This window comes from Schistocerca americana, chromosome 2 (genome assembly GCF_021461395.2).
Source record: "Schistocerca americana isolate TAMUIC-IGC-003095 chromosome 2, iqSchAmer2.1, whole genome shotgun sequence".
NCBI lineage: Eukaryota > Metazoa > Arthropoda > Insecta > Orthoptera > Acrididae > Schistocerca > Schistocerca americana.
This window is the reverse complement of record NC_060120.1, coordinates 521,856,714-521,875,914: the sequence shown is the minus strand read 5'-3', so window position 1 is coordinate 521,875,914 and position 19,201 is coordinate 521,856,714. Positions and strand designations below refer to the sequence as shown.

Below are 19,201 nucleotides of genomic sequence, written 5' to 3'. Positions count from 1 at the left end.
TTGTGTTGTAAGGATTGACATTTGAAAACCCAAGTGCACACCTACCACAACGTTTCCAGTTAACGTATCCTGCAAAAAAAAAAAAAAAAAAAAAAAAAAAAAAAAAGTGCTTACGCACACTCCTGATAATGACGAATGCAGTGTCACCAGACTGGAGGTGTGTCAGGAGCCACGGCCACACGAGCCGTGCCAGACGTTGCAGCCGCCTCTCCAAGGTATTCACACGTCAGCTGCAGCGGGTGCAATCAGGACAGACAGGCCGTCACTGTGAAGTCCCAGAAGGCAAACCATCACTGTACACTGGGGAACAATCGTCTAACGCAAAAACTTATCATACTGAATCTTCTCAACATTTCATGTAAAAATCGGATAGTACACACACCACACATAACAGCTTCTGTCACTGCACAATCAGAGTAATTGCTAGATCGCTATTCAGCTATCCAGAGGGCGCTGTGAGCCCCGCTACCAGAATTTGACCCCAAAATAACGCCCAAGAGCCGACTAGCTGGATTCTTTCCTTGCACCCGTCTGTTGCACGAGATTAAGCACGACTTCAGATCACATAATGCGTCATGACGACTCTTGTCCTCTGCCCATGGCACACTGCGTGACAAGCAGGTGTGTCTTGCAATTACACCCTGGAACAGACTCTCCAGGAGGTGCTCTTTTCAGGTAACACTATGGAGAACTGATATTCGAAGCTGACTACAAAAGGATTCTACTTCTACCAACATATAGGTCCCTATCTCACGTAACGACCATAAAACATGCTACGAGATATTAACGATCCTATAGAGGTTAAAGCGGTCTTTTTCTCTCTCGCTGTATTTGCAAGTGGAATAGGAAAGGAAATATCTAGTAGTGGTACAGGGATATCCTCTGCCAAGGACTGCAAACTATACCATTATAGATGTAAATTTAGCCTACCTATTAAGATGTCAGTCCAACCACTTATAGGCAGATAAACCTCATGGAAAAATGTTGCCCCTTATTTGTCAAGGAAACAAAAGAACTTCTGCTGCTGATTGCCTCTCTGTAAAAACCTTCGGGTTATAATATTCACAACAACGCAGTGTATATGAGGATTGCGCAAAGAAATAGAAACATAGCACACAACGTAGCACATAGCACAGAAATTTTTTTGGTATAGAATGATTGTCTATAAATATTCCCTTTTTTCAAATGGTGCAAAGCACTATAACACGAATCTAACAGTATCACAGAGCTTCCATTAAACTTTTCCATGAAAACTACAGTATCGCACACCATACACTGATCAACCACAATATTATGACCACCCAACTAATAGCCGGTATGTGCAACTTTTGCATGGATAACAATTGTTACGTTTCATGGCATGCAAGCAGTAAGGCGTTTGTAGGTAACTGGAGGGAGTTGGCACCGCATCTGCGCATACAAATCACCTAATGCCTGTAAATTCTGGCGATGGGAGCATGACTTCTGACGCCATGTTCAACCACATCCCCGACATGTTCCATTGGGTTCAGACCTGGCGAGTCAGTGGGCCAGCACTTCAGCTTGCCACAGCGTTCCTGAAACCACTACGTCAAACTCCTAGCCTTGTGACATGGCGCGTTATCTTGTTGAAATGTGCCACTGCTGTTGTAAAACATGATCGTCATGAAGGACTGACCATGGTCTGCAACCAGTCTGGCTACTCCTTGGCCATTATGGTGCCGTGCACGATCTCCACTGTACCCATGGATTCCCACGTGAATATTCCCCAGCATAATGGAGCCGCCACACTGTTCTCCAGCCCACAGTACGAATTTCAAGGAGCTGGTCCTCTCGAAGACGACAGACTCGTGTACTTAAAACAACATGATGCACGGTATCGCGATTCATCAGACTATGCAACCCTCTGCCACTGCGCCAGCGTACAGTGCCGATTGTCACATTCCCATTTCACTCGTAGACGCTGATGCTGTTAACTCTGGAACATGCATGAGTTGTTGGCTGCAGAGGCCCATAGTTAGGAGCTTCTGTAAAAGATGGCCAATCTTAGAGATCTTGTGTTCGTTTGAATTTGGCATGCTTTTATCGTTGATGCAACAGGGCTCTAATTCGTTTTATGTACCAAGCGAGATCAGCACCGTTGTTTGTTAATTTATTTGGTACGAATTTTTCAATTGCTCTTGAAACTATTTCTTTGAATTCAAGCCACATCTGGTCTACACTTACAATGTTAATTTGGAAGGAGTGAAGACCAACTCTCAGAAAGGCGTTGGAAAAAGGTGACATATTTTTCACGAATTACTGTGTTGTCAACGAAGACTGTATACGATCAGAAGAAGACCTCTGGACAACAGCCTGTAATTCTTAATACAGTTTTTCATTCATTTGGGGTCCAGATACAAAATCAACTATTAAAAATGCTTTGAATAACTTTCCCTCTGTGGGTCAAACTGGTTCTTTAACTTATACTTTCCCTCCATCGTTCAAACTATTTCTTTAACTTAACGTCTTTTTCAAAAGTGAACTTATCCGCTTTTCCATTTACCTCCCGAACGTATCCTTTTGTATAAACAATTTCACCTGTTAATTTTCGTATGGCCTCGGGATTGCCATGGTATGCGATTTCAGTTGTTAGGGCATCCTGTTGTAATTTTTGTCTGTTTAGATGACTTTTTGTGTTGCTATAGTGATAAGAGTTTAAAATTCGTTTTCATCATTGCCTGTAAACTTCGACATAATGCCGTAAATGGGTATTGAGTATGACTAGCCAATTTATTCACTCTCAGCCTTTGATTCCATTTCACGCCCCTGAAGCGATAATATTTTTGATACCCGCATCAACGAATTCGCTATCTTCAGCGTATGATTCCACCTGATTATGTTTCTCAGATTACTTTTTTATATATTTTCTACCTTTACCTTAATACAGAGCTGGCTATAATTACCTGGGTAAATTGCGTATATTAGATTAATAACAGCACACAAATAATATTAGGTGAAAATGTGCACCCTTCAGTAAGAATTTCAAACAATGTAACAACGATGTACCATGTTGCGTACTCGCTACACAATGTCAGTTAACTTGCGCAACGTAACTTCATAACAGTCGCAATTAATTCACAAAAAATTAAAATTATGAAATTTTGAAATAAAATGGGCTGTGAACGACTAATTATATGCACATAATTATTTATATCTACAAATGCGGTAAATAAGTAATGTTGTCCTTACCTCGAACGTCGTGTGGTAAAGAAATACACACAATTTCAAAAAATTATAAGATCTTTTTCTTGACTTCCATCCGTATCCGCCAATATTTTAGAGTTTTCGTTCAGTACAAGAAACAGAGAAAAACAAGTTTTAATAAAATAATGACAATAAAATTTCGTACACATAATATTTATAAACTGTGCTATAAGACGGTCGACAGTGTAATGTATCACCTCTCTTCCCCCGCATGGGTTTTCTTATTATAAGATTGTTCATTAGAGTAAAATATTATTAAGAAAAATACACATCACACTGCCAATAAGAGAAGAGAACATGTAATCATAAAAGTTAGAAAGAAGATGTTGATTCTTTCACTTTTTTCTTACTGTCTAAGAGATCCTGTAAGATATTGCGAGTTTGATTTCATTTTCATGAACAATTAGGAGCAGGCCAAGAAGTCGTCGTTGAAATGAAGAGAGTTTGATGACAACATGTCGTCTTGGTGTTAACTGCCAAAGTAAACTGATAGATTTTGTAATAATAACTAGACTTCGTTTAAAATTGTAGATTGCAGTTTCAGTTTCAACTTAATAATGTTGAGTTCAGAAGACGATAGAGCGCTTACTGCGTGCGATCGTTATCTCACCAAGCTGGTTGCTTCAATCTGTACGGAATGCAGGATTATGCACTACACTGCAAAGTAAATAGGAAATAAATCAGATAACATTACTGTTTCACAGTATAACTCAAGTTGCAGAAATGATACAACCCTCTGGCAGCAAGGAAGAAAGAAATCACTACAATCTATAACTTAAGCAAAGGACGAACACCAAGTTCGAATTCGCAGAATGACTTTTGATCTTTTTGCCGCGAGGGTTTGTCGCGCGGTCTTGGGCGCCTTGTCACGGTGCGTGCGGCTCCACCCGCAGGAGGTTCGAGTCCTCCATCAGGCATGGGCGTGTGTGTTGCCCGTAGCGTAAGTTAGTTTAAGTTAGATTAAGTAGTGTGTAGGCTTACGGACCGATGACTTGAGCAGTTTGGTCCCATAAGACCTTACCACAAATTTCCAATTTTCGACATTGTAACAGAGAATTTGGAACTATCCATCGTATTTGCAGTAACTTGCATGGAAACCAATAAATATCAGGACAGTTCTAGTGCTGTAATATAGGCTATGTGCTATTTTAAGAGTATATGTGGATGCTCTGTTACAGTAAGAAAATATTCCTCTCTTTGTGCCAATACAGACAGGACGAAGTACGCTAGCAAATTAATGGGCAAAAGAAGTAGCGTTATATAGTAAGAAATGATATCAAGTGGCAGTTCTGATTTCACAAATTTTAGATACAGTACATATTCATTCCAAAGACGTATTACAAATTCTGTGTCATCCTGTCTCCAGATTGCTACCTACATAGATCCATAATAATATTCGGTGTTGTAGACGACACACATACTTTCACCGTTCCCAATTGGCGGACGGCGTGTCTGAGTGAGACAGCGTAGTCTCGTGGACAGTTAGTCTTGTGGGTGTGCTTCGTAAAGTAGGTCGGCGACGTTGTATTGTGATAAGATGTAAAATGGTTGTACAAACATCAAGTACAATTGATACTAGGGTCTTCTCAACATTCGGAAACGTTGCAAGGACTGTGAGAGTCTATTTTCATGTTTTGTACTTCAAGGCTTGTAGTCGTGAATTTCAAGACACTTTGAGAACTTTACAACGAGTTTTTCTTCCCGAAATGTTACGCTCATGGCTTTGTGAATTCAGTCGTCTACAGTGCACGGTACAGAATCAGTCTGTCCTTTATCCATTGGAATATTTGTGCGTTTGTGTACATCACATGCCCATTTAATGAGTCACTGAGGCACAATTACGTTTTCGGTGCGACTATAACGTTATATACATAACGTCTTGTATTGTGAGCTATGATAACCTGCCTCGTACACAAAGCTGAGCTACAGCTGCAGTTACCTACACGTACTTCAAGTAAATTCAGATGATTATTGCAACTTGTCAGTTCTGTGTATATCAATTATTCGTTATTGTGACCATTATAAATGTGTTGCGCAAAGTGACTCCCTCTTGTATCAGGTCATGTTTAATTAATGATTCATTGATGCCGTGCTAGCACACAAATTCGTGGGTTTTAGAAAAGGAAACTTAAGTCATCGACTTATCTCTCATATGAGATACTCAAACAAGCCCTAGGCCACGAACCTTTTGCCCATACTGTATTTTCCACAATGAATGAAAATAACTGTAGTAGTTTGCTTCTGACCTGGTGTTCAGAAGGTCTGCATTTTTCACTACTGGAGAACCCTCTGACACGCTTTGACGTCGCGTGATATTTGTTCTAAATCAACTCTGCTCCACAGTGTGTTGTATGTCTTAACAAACTACGCACACTACATAGCATAGAATGAAACTCCCTTTCCTGTGAGTGAATGAGACTTTCTTTTTAAAATATGTCTCCCATCGGTTTACAACACTGAGGTCTAGGAGTAGAGATTTTAGCCATAAATTTAAGTATCTTTGGTTTTGTTTTCGAAACCAGTCAGTAAGTAAAATTTTGATGAAAATCATCAGCACAGAAGACCACAGATTTCCAGTATAAAAGTCAGCCTCGTTTTTCCAAAAGCATTATCAAAAGGTGGCAGAGGAGAAAACTAATATCTGGGCAACCTCTTGTCTTTTGGGTGGAAACTCTCCCTAAAAAGCTGAAGAATCACTAATGAACAACGGCATGAGGATGGAGAAGCCAGTAGAAAACACTATGTTATGTATGTCCACAAAACACATTGCCCTTAATTCAAAAAGTGTCATGATAATTTCTCCATCGGCAAGATATTCTAAAGCAGTCGCTTATGAGTCGGATCGTGGAATGTCAGAAGTTTGAACAAGAGGAATAGGAAGCTTCATTCAAGTTACAATGAGGATAAGCGAAGTGAATTGCAAACATGAGAATAGTGTCATTTCAGCGGCAGCAGAAAATGTTTCCAAGGTAATAGGCTTCATCATGAACAGAAAGGACTGTTCTCACCAGAATCAATAGTAATTCAGTGCCAACAAAAATATTTCAGTTACATATGACGACATCGCAACAAGAAGAAGGAGAGACAGAGAAAGTATACGAGGATTCTGAACAGGTAATCCAGTATGTAAAGAGAGACTAAAATGTAATAGTCATGGAGGGCAGGATCGCTGTAGTAGGGAAGGAAAGACAAGAAAGAGTTAAAGGAGAATATGGGTGTGGTAGTAGGAACGTGTGAAATGAAAGCCTGTCTGACGACTGCGATCTATATCAGACTGTAATAGCTAATACCCTGTTCAAGAATCAGAAGGGGACTGGCTCTAGTAGAATTACTCATGGTACGGTGAGCAGCTCCAGAAATCACGTATTAGATTCGAGTTTACACAGGAGCAGATATACATTCAGACCGTAATTTAATAATGGCGGATAGCGGATTATACTTTAAGCGTACTGGACGCAGAAATCGAGGTTGAAAGAAGTGGGCTACCGATGTAGTGAAGAATGGTGTGCGTTTGGGAGTTACAACACTGTAGATACTGTGACAACATATACGACAGTAGCTACCGCAGTCAGTGAGCAATGTATAGCTCTAAAACTGGCAAACACGGAAGTAGCACAAACATAGATACAAACAAGGGAACTGTAAAGATACCTTAGGTAAGAGAAAAAAATACTTCAACTGATCAGAGGAACAACAAAGTACAAAAATGATCTGGGAATGGCCAGACAGTAGCAAAGTTACTGACTTAGCAATGAAAGAAATGGCAAGTGCAGGACACCTGAGGAGAAATGGCTGCAGGAAAAATGTTAAAAAATCGAAAAAGAAACTGTCGTCAGAAGGACAACAGCTATCACATCCATAAAAGTCATAACACCCCTTGTTGTAATTAAAGACACGAGCGGTAACAATAACTTGCAACGGAAATCCTACCCTTAAACACAGAGAGAAGAGCGGGTAGGTGGAAAGACTACATTTATCCCTCGGGCGGACGCGCCTCTGTATACAGTGAGCCAAGCACAAATAACATTGCAGTATACTGTTCCATTGTTGTTTTACAATTGCGAACCCATACCTTTTCCTCCATTACTGCTTCACGTGACAGTGATAAACTATGTTGTCCTACATCCGAGTGAGAAGTATTAATATAAAATAACAGTGAGCTAGGCGAGGAAAAATTTATGGTCCGTGCAAGGAAATGTGACAGATACAGAGCTAACATCACAATACCATAATGATACAGTTTTCTATGAGATAGTAACTGATTAAGTGTTTGGCTGAGATCTGATGCAATAGCATTGTTTAACGTTCATAGTGGATCATTAAAGTGGGTTAATACATGTACGCAGCAACACAATTATACAATGATAGTTCCTTTTAGTATCGTTATGCTTAACAGTGATTTATCTCATATAAGTTTATTTTATCTTCGTTAAGTGAAACTAAAATTAAAAAGTGTTTCTGTTCATACTTGTTGACCTGAATAACATAAAACAGGTATTCTATACATGTGTACAATGTTCGTCAAGCACACCCTCGTCTTATGAAATAGGTTATGGCAGTAATTCGAGGAGGGATTGTCTGATGTGATGAAAGAAGACATGGTAGTCGACATGGGAGTCCAAGACAGAGTTACTTGCTAGACTAATGAACTAAAGAACGGAGATAAAAATTGAGGTACTGTTAGACAACAACCAGTTTGAGTGTAGGAAAGGTAGTGGCACCAGAGATGCAATTCTGATTTTGCGGTTAATAATAGAATTGAGACAGTAGAAAAATAAAGACTCCTTCATAATATCTATGAGAACAGGGAAAACTTTCAACAACGTAAAATGGTGCAACAGGTTTGAAATTCTCAGAGAGACAGGAGTAAGCTATTTGGAAATCCGGATTATATACAGTCTGTACAAGGATACTACCTTTCTCTCCTACTGTTCAGTCTATACATCAAAGATGCAATGACGGAAACAGAAGTGGGATTGAAATTTAAGATAAAAGGATATCAATGGTAATATTCACTAATTTCATTGCTATCACGAGTGAAAGAGCAGGAGATTCACAAAATCAGTTGAATGGAATGCACAGTGTATTGCGTGTAAAATATGGATTGAGAGTAAACCGACGAAAGACTAAAGTAATGAGGAGTGGGAGAAATGAGATTTGCGACAATCTTCACATCAAAATTGCAGACTACAATGTAAACAACCTGAAGGAAGTTTGCTATGTGGAAGGATATAACAAACGACAGAGAAAGCAAGGAGGACATAAAATTGAATACTAGAGGTGAGGAGGACATTCCTGGTCAAAAGAAGTCTGCCAGTGCGATACAGTGGCATTACTTGGAGAAAAAATTTTAAAGAATGTATATCTGGATAACAGCATCATGAAAGTTGAGGGAACCGAAAAAGAATCATTTGAGACCTGGTGCTGTAGAAGCATATAGAAAATTAGGTGGGCTGGTAAGATAACGATTGAGGATGTTCTTTGCAGAATCGGCAAGGAAAGGAATGTATGGAGAACGCTGACATAATGGACGATACGAGATCTGCTATTACACCAGGAAATAAATTCCACAGATCTAAATGCAGAGGGTAAAAACTTTAGGGAAAGACAGAAATTGTAAAATACACAATATCTAATTGAGAACTTTGTGTGCAAGTAGTACTCCTGAATGATGATTTTGGCATGGGCTATAGAAGGTATGCACCAAACCGGTTCTAAGGCTGATGACCACAAAAACGTGTGTGTATCGTTAACCGCTGTACTATACATGAAAAGGGGTAGTTTTTACTGTTATCGTGTCTGTGGTTTCCTATTGCAAGCTAGGGAGTAATGAGAATGTTCCCTTGTAGACATCGTCTGTTTTATCTCGCCGTTATGGGTCCTACACAGCTTATATGATGGGGGCCGGACATACTTCATTGTCTACGTTAGGTATTAGTACAAAAAATTATAAATCGGTTACGTGGAGTAGTTAGAAACCATACTATCACATAGGCTTGCCGACTGCCAAGTTCAAATGGTTCAAATGGTTTTGAGCACTATGGGACTTAACGTCTGAGGTCATCAGTCCCCTAGAACTTAGAACTACTTAAACCTAACTAACCTAAGGACATCACACACATCCATGCCCGAGGTAGGATTCGAATCTGCGACCGTAGCGGTCGCGCTGTTCCGGACTGAAGCGCCCAGAACCGCTCGGCCACAACGGCCGGCGACTGCCAAGTACACCATGTTCTGCTTAAGACAATTTTATGGAGCAGTATCCGGACATCGCTATGAGTTAACCAACAGTAGTTTACGAATATACCACTGAGTTCCTCATGCGTCCTGCGTATCTGCATGTCCTCGGTATAGATTGCCAGGAAATCAAAGACATCCGTTCGTATTTTTCACGACAGACCTCACATGCGCATTCCATTTCATATATTGATATTACGGTACAGATAAAAGACTAAGATGCCTGAGGCTAGACACTATAATATGATACAACAGATTTTTTACCATTCCGTTTCCCTTCAGGTTCTTATAATTAAGCCTAGACGCCACCAACTGCACAAAGTCAGTTCTTGTTTATATGGATCTGACGTTGTTCATATTATTGGTTGACATAGACAGCTGAACACTCAAAAAACGCAATGAGAGGGTTCATCACAATGTCTAGTAGGTGGTTTATGAATTTTGCATTCACACCTCAGTCTTTCGAGTGTTTTGATGTCTCCATAGCTTCATCGTCTCTGATGCTTATCAGTGGAATCTACCACAACCACACTTTTTATCCTGTTCTGAAACTACTGACATAGACAGCAGGCGTGCGCTAAATCAGGGATAATCGGATGGGCTCTGTTCGTTAGCACTGTTTCTTTGGGCACAAGTAAGGAGCATAACTCGCATAGTACGCTCCCAGTGATCTGTTTTGTCATTAGGTTATAACCACCGCTTCACTGACTGTGGCAACTTAAAGTTTTACGTCCAATGTAGAAACAGTCATTTCATGTTTATGACTCTTTGAAAAGCAGTGTAACTAAGAAGATACTAAAAGAAAATTCCTTGTGGTTAATAAAAAATTGTCCCATATATTCCGACAATACATACCAGTAACAACTAGTAGTACGACTTTCGTTGTATCCGGCAAGCTATACTACTTCTACCCAGTCACTTGTAACCACTACCACTTTTTTAAGTCGCTCTGGCATATGTCTACTGTTTTTTTTTTCATTGTTATTATTCTGTTTCCCGTGATAGCATGAAGCACAACAGGCGAACTGAGAAATAAAATAAAGAAAGAGCTTCATCCACAGAAGTCATGCACCACAGCCAAGAGCATTTCTGTTGAGCTTGCAAGTGACATGCGTGTAACGGGCCATAGTTGGAACAGGTTGGTTTCGCAAAAATCGTTTAAACTGCTAATGGCATTACTGAAAGCAGTGACGTCAGACGTAGTAAATTATGTTGAGAAGTTTTACTCCTACTGTATCGAAAGATACTCAAAACGCTTGGATATTCGCTAATCACAATTTAGACAGAAACTTGAACGTGAGATGCGTTACTGCAAGCAAATCTGATTTTTTTCAATAGAACAAAGTTCAAAACATGGTGGATACGGATCATGTATTTCCTTCATCTTATGAATAATATTTCTACCATTTAGATTCAACTAAAGCCTCAGATAGTTTCATTGAACTAGAAAACCATTTTCCTACACCCCAGTGTATTTGATCCAGATAGTTACCAATATACAGATAGTAGGGTCATTGGAGAAATTTGGTTTGCCATCGCAACGAACCATGAAGAAGCAGGCAAGTAGGAATGATGCAAAAGCTCTTTTAACGATTAGCATTTGGTCGCTTATGTTTTCAGCACGCTATGTAAATAACTGGAAAAGATGCAGCCACTTTTTAAGCCTTATTCATATAATCAGTTATGGAGACTGCACCCCCTCCCAAAAAAGTGTCCGCAGCTCGTGGTCGTGTGGTAGCGTTCTCGCTTCCCACGCCCGGGTTCCCGGGTTCGATTCCCGGCGGGGTCAGGGATTTTCTCTGCCTCGTGATGACTGGGTGTTGTGTGATGTCCTTAGGTTAGTTAGGTTAAAGTAGTTCTAAGTTCTAGGGGACTGATGACCATAGATGTTAAGTCCCATAGTGCTCAGAGCTATTTGAACCCAAAAAAGTAAACAAGAAAAAATGCTATTTGTAATTGAAGCTTTCACCCAGGAAATTTTTATGGAATGGATGAAAACAGCTTTCGATGATCGTGCACTAACCACAGATATTTGAAACGCAGTTACATCCTACTAGGGCCTTCGTCATTGACATACAAGGAAGAAACGTCACGTCAATGGTTTGCTGATTAAAAACGGAGTATCACTTCAACCTATGGTATAAAGAAATGCAACTGAACGCTGCGTTGTCAAAATAGCCACTGCAGAGAAACTATAAAAACTTGAATTCGCTGGCTGGACGAGCATTTCAACATCGTCCCTGCATTAGTTATTGAACCAGTTTGCATGTCTTCCACTAGCTGTCAAATGCAAAAATTGTTATGCGGATTGTTCTTCATTCTGTATCGTATTAATGAGTTTGATCATTAACTACCTGCTCTTTTCCTGCTAGACAGACGTACCGATAGTTCCATTTATCTGTAGTTAAATCCTCTACAATATACACATTTTCGATGTAAGAGAGCTCGTTTGAATAAATTCTGTGTATTTAAAATGAGTTATTAAAGAGCGTTGCCTTTCAGGTTCATTAAACCAGTTTCCACAGCTCGTCGATCCTACTGATCATTGGAGTTTACGTTCAGCTGTAGTTGCTTCTGACGAACCTGAATGACAAAGAGAAATAAGCATGAACACCGTCATTCTTGTGAATTCTTTATGTCTGAGCATCAGTTCTGACACAGTATGTGTCATTCAAAACCTGCCTTCAATATAGTTAAGTGTCCAGCAGGAGTAACAGCAGCCATATGGAACTTGTTTTTCTTGTCCAATAAAATGTCATATTGTCAGTTCGAACACAAAAAGTTGATGAATATCGTTAGTTAGGCAGAAATATAGCACAATAACTTTACTTACATGTCTTTTCATTAATCAGTTCAAGTGTTAGTAGGAGGGCTTGTTGAAAAATAATGGCTCCGAATTTTTCATGTGAAAACACTTAAGCTTTCTAATGAAAACAGACTTTATTACATTCCACATCTTTATTCTTCATGCATCCACGTTTACTTCTCAACATAGTCGCCATGAAGAGGAACACAGTTCTCGCAACGAGAAACCAGTATGTTGATACTGTCACTGTAGGATGTCTGACATTTTCGACGTTACTACAACCATGCCTACACCACTTCATTGCTATCAAAGTGAAGACCACAAAGGTGTTCCTTCGGCTCTGGAAGCAGATGAAGACATGATGTGGACAAAGTCGCAACTGAATGTACAATTATCGATGACGATGAAACCGAGGCGTCGGCCTGTTGCAGACGTCGCTACGCTCGTGTCTGGTCTGGCACTGTCATGATGAAGGAGAGGATGCTCTGCGTGTGGACGAACACTTGGAATTCGATTTTTCTGAGGCACCGACGAGGTTACGTCAGACAACGCCATGTTACACATTACATTTCGATGTCTTTTACCGGCAGTTTGAATGAGCGAAGCGGAAAACTCGACTAAATGATATCCGTGATATGTATTTCTTCAGGCGATGTAAACAATAGAATAACAAATTCTGAGGAATTACTCTTCAGCAAGCCCTCGTAGCTGAAATTTATTCTCCATCTAGGGAACGGTTACCATTCTGAAATGTTCCGCACTAGTCGGGATGAATTTCTTAAATTCATTTTTTTTATTTTTCATTTATATCGCCATATTCACTAAAGTCATAGCATTCTGTCTACTTTGCATGGGTTTCTTGTCTGCTTGATATACCGACTACATCAAAACCGCTAGTAGTCTGTGTGATTTTTTTTTTCAGTTTTTATCTCCAATAACATTACTGTCGACGTGGTTCACATCTACCTGAGCGTGTGTTTAACCACTCAGTATCTCCTTATATTCATGGATTGTTAGATGTTTATTTCTATATTCTAAGCCTGTAATTAAGGTCTACTTAATTTTTGTCAGCTTTCAGTTATGTGTCACTGAAAGTACTTACAATTTCTTCATATACAGTTACAGTTGTCATAAAATGCCTTGCAGCAGACAGCCAACTGAAGATTGTGGTGCAGCTGTGACTGCTTCCGTATTTGTCCAATGGCATTTAATTATATAACAGCTGAAATGTTCACATACATCCGTTATAAATACAAATGCATTTAAGTTTCCGTTAATTTCATAAATTGTCATTTAAGTGTAGTACTTAAACATATGTGAAATGTAAAGAGAGAAATGCTAACTGGACCGCGTTCCCTGCCAAGGATGGGGGATGTTGACAACAGCAGGGGCGGGTGCTGGTGAAGATACAACGACTCGTTGTTAGATTTTTTACTAATTCATAGAGCGCAGAAATTCTTCTGTATACGCTTCATTTTCTGGCACGGTGCGGCGTCCCCTAGAAATATTAAGGCATCGCAACTACAGGTGTATACGTCTTTAGTTTGCGAGACGACTTCAGATGGCAGGATATGGCCGCGTTGCTATCACGGGTGGCAACCAGGGTTTCTGTAACGCTGAAGATGGTGCCGTTCCAGTGGCACGGCGATGGCGTTGCCCAGAGTGCAGGTCTGGCCATCGGTGAGGAGCAGGAGCAGTCGGATGGCCGGCCAGAGAAGACACCATTTTTTCTGGCTTTTAACGATTTCATGTGTTATCCAGGAAAGACAACGACAAGGCACTGTGGCAGTCATAAGTCTCTGCAGTGTCCATCGGTGTCATCGTTCCAGTTAAAGTGTTAAGGCAGGAACAGGGCATTTCGATGGTCCATGGTTAGCATGAATGGATGTAATGTATTGTGTATAATTAATACGCAGTTATAGTTTGCCACTATTTATGTATAGCTACAGATTAGGAAATGTATTTTACAACTGAAATATAACAGTTGACGACATGGAAGAACAGTTTTATTGTGTCAGAAAAAAACTATTACAAGGCCAACAGAAAGACAAAAAACAGGCAAAACCATGTTTTAAACAATAATCTTCCAACTCAGTTTCTAGCCTGATTGTGAAGCTGATTTATTGCATATCGTGAAGCAATCAGAAACTACCATAAAAGAAGATAAGTTGATTCCATCGGTTTTTGTTGCTAGTGAAAGAGGTAAGTTCTGCACTCTTGAAATTTACTTCTTTCCGTGAAAATTGTTGATGTCTTCAGTCAACAGCACAGCCATCTCGTCTTCACTCAATCCCAGACGAGTCAGCTCTTCCAGGATGAGCCGACACACTTGCAATACTCCTAGTTCTTGGGACAGTCTGACAGTACTGGTTTACACAGACTCTTTGGTTTCACCACATAAACTACAATAAATAGAAGGAATATATTTTAATAGAGTTAGAAACTATGAATAGAAATATATACTATTTTACATTTACTACTGATAACACAATGATAAGTCATCAACTATTTCATTTTTCGCTCTCTTATGGTGCCATAACAGTGAGTTTGTAAAAGACCTCTATGTACCAAACAGGCAACACAGTTACTGTCAAAATAAACCCCACAGCACGAATATCTGTTGCCTATTAAAATATCTCTTCGCTAAATGTTGAAACCAAAGCACATGGAGAACTTCATGTCGCGTTATACAACATAATTCAGATAATAAAACTCAGATTCTGCATCGTAGAAAGATAAAAAATGCAACACATTTAAGAGTCTAACAAATAACTGGAAAGAAAGGATTAAATATGTGCAGGAAATTCCTCTGAATAGTTTTGGTGAAGAATCTCAATGAGTTGCAATTTCGTAAAGTGCCGTATCTTGCTTGCATTGTTCACAGAGAGGTAACAATTTGCCGTTAAAGTGTAACGTAAGGATAAACACTTTCCCTTGATGGTTTGATTTTACTCATATTCTCACATTCACTTTGAAACCCTTCAAAAATTTTATAGTCAACAGTTTGTGGTTATCTTGTCAACAATGGATACAAAATCGTGCTATGGAAAGTAACTTACCCTTCGGTAGTAGGTTATAGCAAGAATACAACTTCAGTGAATTGGCATACAAGTAGAACTTGTTGTCTGCCTGGACACAAATGGTATCGTCGTCTTCTTCCGCGTACGACGCCGCCACCAATGTTCTCACAGACGGGATGGTGGCGGACGGCTGTTCCTCACCCGGGATGGCGGCAGTGGTCGACTCTTCTGGTCGTCCGTATACCGCCGCAACTGCGACCAGTGCTGTAGAAAACAATGAACATTATTACAGATTGCAACTTTTTCTACTGGCTGCTGGTGCAACTTTACCATCTAGCACTCTGCTACTATTGTCTGGTAAAGTGATGTGGTAGCTTGACAATCCGGAGATAACGTGCAATTCATATGACTAGTGCCACAACTCTGTCACTTGCTAATGTGTCTCCTCTGAATGGTAGTGGTACTCTGTCGTTTGGTAGACTGTAAGTTGTACATGAAATCCAATGTAACTGTTTCCAGAATGAGATTCTCACTCTGCAGCGGAGTGTGCGCTGATATGAAACTTCCTGGCAGATTAAAACTGTGTGCCGGACCGAGACTCGAGCTCGGGACCTTTGCCTTTCGCGGGCAAGTGCTCTACCCGTTATTAGGAAAGCTGTAGCAGGAGATTACTGCATATTTGTGATATTTGTGTAGAATGTTAAAAGATGTTTTGTACCACAACACGAGACTGTTTTCGCTACCTAATTGCTGATATAACTCAACATGTTGCTCTTAACGGAACAAAATGGATACTGGGAAAGATAATGTCAAGGGTACGATGAGGAAGTGTCACATGCCCACTACTGACCACAATATATCGGATAAAAGAATAAGTACTGCACACTTTGAGAGGTAGTTAAGATCAAACCATTAGAAATGTCCAGTACAAATGGGCTCAAAACGCTTTCCGTAAGAGCTATGAGCAGTTTGGGGAACTGTAAACCGTATTCATAGTTCTGGGTAAGTGCAGCACATACATTAATTCTAACTGAACCAGTATGTATTGTGAACAGCTTGTGAAAACCATTTACATTGTAGTTTTTTCTCGGCGTTTGCCAGAATAATGGGAGCCTCTTATTACAAAGACCAATAGCAAACACCATATTGAGCATGACCTCGCGGGCCGCGGTGGTTTAGCGGTTCTAGGCGCGCACTCCGGAACCGTGCGACTGCTACGGTCGCAGGTTCGAATCCTGCCTCGGGCATGGATGTGTGTGATGTCCTTAGGTTAGTTAGGTTTAAGTAGTTCTAAGTTCTAGGGGACTGATGACCACAGATGTTAAGTCCCATAGTGCTCAGAGCCATTTGAACCATTTTTTTTAGCATGACCTTTAGCGACGACTCACAAATGCAGGTCACATGTAACACCCGATGCCTCATGTATTTTTCAGCTACTTCCTTTCATGAGTTTATAACCATTTCTCGTGACTACAGCTACTTATGAATTTTGTCAGTAATTAACTTTCATCGAAATATAATGTATGCTAGATGAATAAATAAGAAATAATTACATAGATCGTTGCAGTAAATAAGATGCCAGAGTCAAAGAAATTATGTTGAACTAACACGAAGAATATATTTCAAGGAAAAATAACATCGTTGTCGTGAACGACGCAGTCCTACAACAGAGGGCAGAGATGAGTTGCGAAGCGTCTGTGGTGTGATAGAGACATATGCGTCGGCCCGCAAATGCCAAACGGAGATTATTATCGAAATGGTATTATTAATATGTATGTGGGAAGGCAAAATATAATTAAGTCAGGACGTGTATGGACGCAGAACATGAACGCAAGAAGATGTTGGAATTAATGAAAACTGTGGTGCGCATAAATTTTATTCAAGCTGCTGACTAATCAAGAGGAGCCTACCGCCAATAATGAATTTCGTAATAAGCATTACATCGTATCAGAAGCAACGCATCGCAAGGTAAGATATAGCCAGTATTTTTATAGCTCCGTAACAGGCATGCCAGCGTAATAGTAACTTTTCGGGACATTCTCCAAAGCAAACTTTACAGACCCAGGTCGATCAAACTATCTGACAATCAGATCAAACTGGAAGTGATTCAAATTTAATTCATATTTTATTGAGAAAAGTATGCTGGCTAACTGACAGTCAAAGAAAGTTTACGATTTTATGTTGTGTTCTGTAAATGACTTTATTGCATACGTGTACGTAGCATTAGCATTAGCAAATAACAGTTCCCATAAATAACGTTTTCTATGGCATCATTTACCAAGTAACCGGTAAAGAATTGTAGTCTGTTTTGGCCACGATTTAACATATTTTCAAACAGACAGCATTATCACGAATTACGTAATACAGCATAGCTTCTATGGACCGTTGCTAGTCGTTGCAGAATTATAATTAACATTATTGCATGTTAGATTTCAGTGTTCATGTTACACGTGTCTTCGCATCTGAGCTCACGCGAGTTCACTTCATTTTTTTGCCCCATTACCTTTCTTGCCCGGTACTTTCGTGATTAGCTATTTATCAAATTTGACTTTTGCCCCTTTTTGTTGCTGACGACCTTTCTACTCAGCAATCTAAATTCGTGCAGACGACATTGGCATACCCAGTTACGGCTAACTAAACCAAAACTTTATTTATTCCCATTCTTTTAATTTATATCATTGTTGCACTCAGTAATCACTCGAGTGTTAACGATCAGGTAGTAACTCACTACGATCTATCAGCAAACATTGATATTCGAATTAGGTGCCTTGTTTCCAATTACTATGGAACAGTAGGTACACCTGTCACAAAAAATATTTTTCTAGTTCAGGGACAATATGAATAGTACATGCTGCTACAAAACAACAAAATAACGCCATCTCATTTGATTACTCATTACTTTATTACATTCTGTGGATGATTCGAGATAGCAAACAACTTATGTAGACATGATGTGTTTCAAAGTAATCAAGATGGACAAGTGCTCATGCCCACTAAGGTGTGCATTTCATAGTCCACGTGCAAAGGAATTTTTTCTTGTTTCCTTCCATACAAGCATCTCTCAAAATTGTGGCAGTGACCAATTCTTCTCCGAGTGTGTAAATAGATTTTCAAGCGAATTGCTGTCTCAGAAATCATGTAAAAAGAAGGTAGAAAAAAAATGTGTATCGTGAAAGAAAATTTATATATTCTGCCAATACTTACCAGCAACAAAGAACAGAGCAGCCTTCATTGCACTCGATAAGAAATACTACTGCTGCCGGTCTTAGATTTTCGTTTATATGTGTTTAAACACCCAATCGCATCATCGAATGTTATCGTACCGTTCCTTTCTGATTTTCCGTTCCGGGAACTGTGGTGCAGCAACAAGCAGCAGATTGACTTTCCTTGTTTTTGGCAAGCTGCATTATCGTTCGCTCTGCCTTATTTATTACCGACGCCATTTCAACAATCGGGATAAAAAAGACGGGTTATCATACTGCACCGTTCACTTCCTTCTCATTCGACGTAGCCGCGCTGGGTAGCCGCGCTGCCTGGGTCGCCTTGTCACGGTCCCTGCGGCTTCCCCCGTCGGAGGTTCGAGTCCTCCCTCGGGTATGGGTGTGTGTGTTGTCCATCGAGTAAGTTAGTTTAAGTAGTGTGTAGGCTTAAGGACCGACGACCTCAGTAGTTTGGTCCCATAAGACGTTACCACAAATTTCCTAATTTCATTCGATGTCATTGGAAGAAACCGTGTATCAGTCACTTCTTTCTCATTAAGTGTCATTGTAGTAAAACCGAGAAAACAGAAAGACGTGTTTCCACGTAAGTTAACTGCCACAGATCATCAACACAGCTGAGCTGATATGTCACACACGTCTTGTGGGCAGTCCCTGTTAAATGTGGATTGAGAAGAGAAAGCTCTAGTAAAAAA

The 19,201-nt window shown here is 40.0% G+C and overlaps 1 protein-coding gene across 1 annotated transcript; it reads right to left on the bottom strand.

Moving 5' to 3' along the window:
• Positions 1-14,287: 14,287 nt before the first annotated feature.
• On the bottom strand, positions 14,288-18,524 carry LOC124596508. The gene is made up of 3 exons (XM_047135671.1): positions 18,493-18,524; positions 15,328-15,552; positions 14,288-14,670 (listed from the first exon to the last, which is right to left on the bottom strand). Exons 1-3 carry the CDS (start codon positions 18,518-18,520, stop codon positions 14,609-14,611), a joined length of 315 nt encoding a protein of 104 aa, XP_046991627.1. The 5' UTR covers positions 18,521-18,524; the 3' UTR covers positions 14,288-14,608.
• Between the last annotated feature and the right edge of the window lie 677 nt (positions 18,525-19,201).

Bases quoted from the DNA above. Each gene is read 5' to 3' on its own strand.
- LOC124596508 (XM_047135671.1), bottom strand. From the start codon at position 18,520: ATGAAGGCTGCTCTGTTCTTTGTTGCTG. The intron at 15,553-18,492 runs GTAAGTATTGGC...TGTTTTCTACAG, and splicing joins TGCTCTGTTCTTTGTTGCTG to CACTGGTCGCAGTTGCGGCG. The intron at 14,671-15,327 runs GTAAGTTACTTT...TATTTATTGTAG, and splicing joins CTATAACCTACTACCGAAGG to TTTATGTGGTGAAACCAAAG.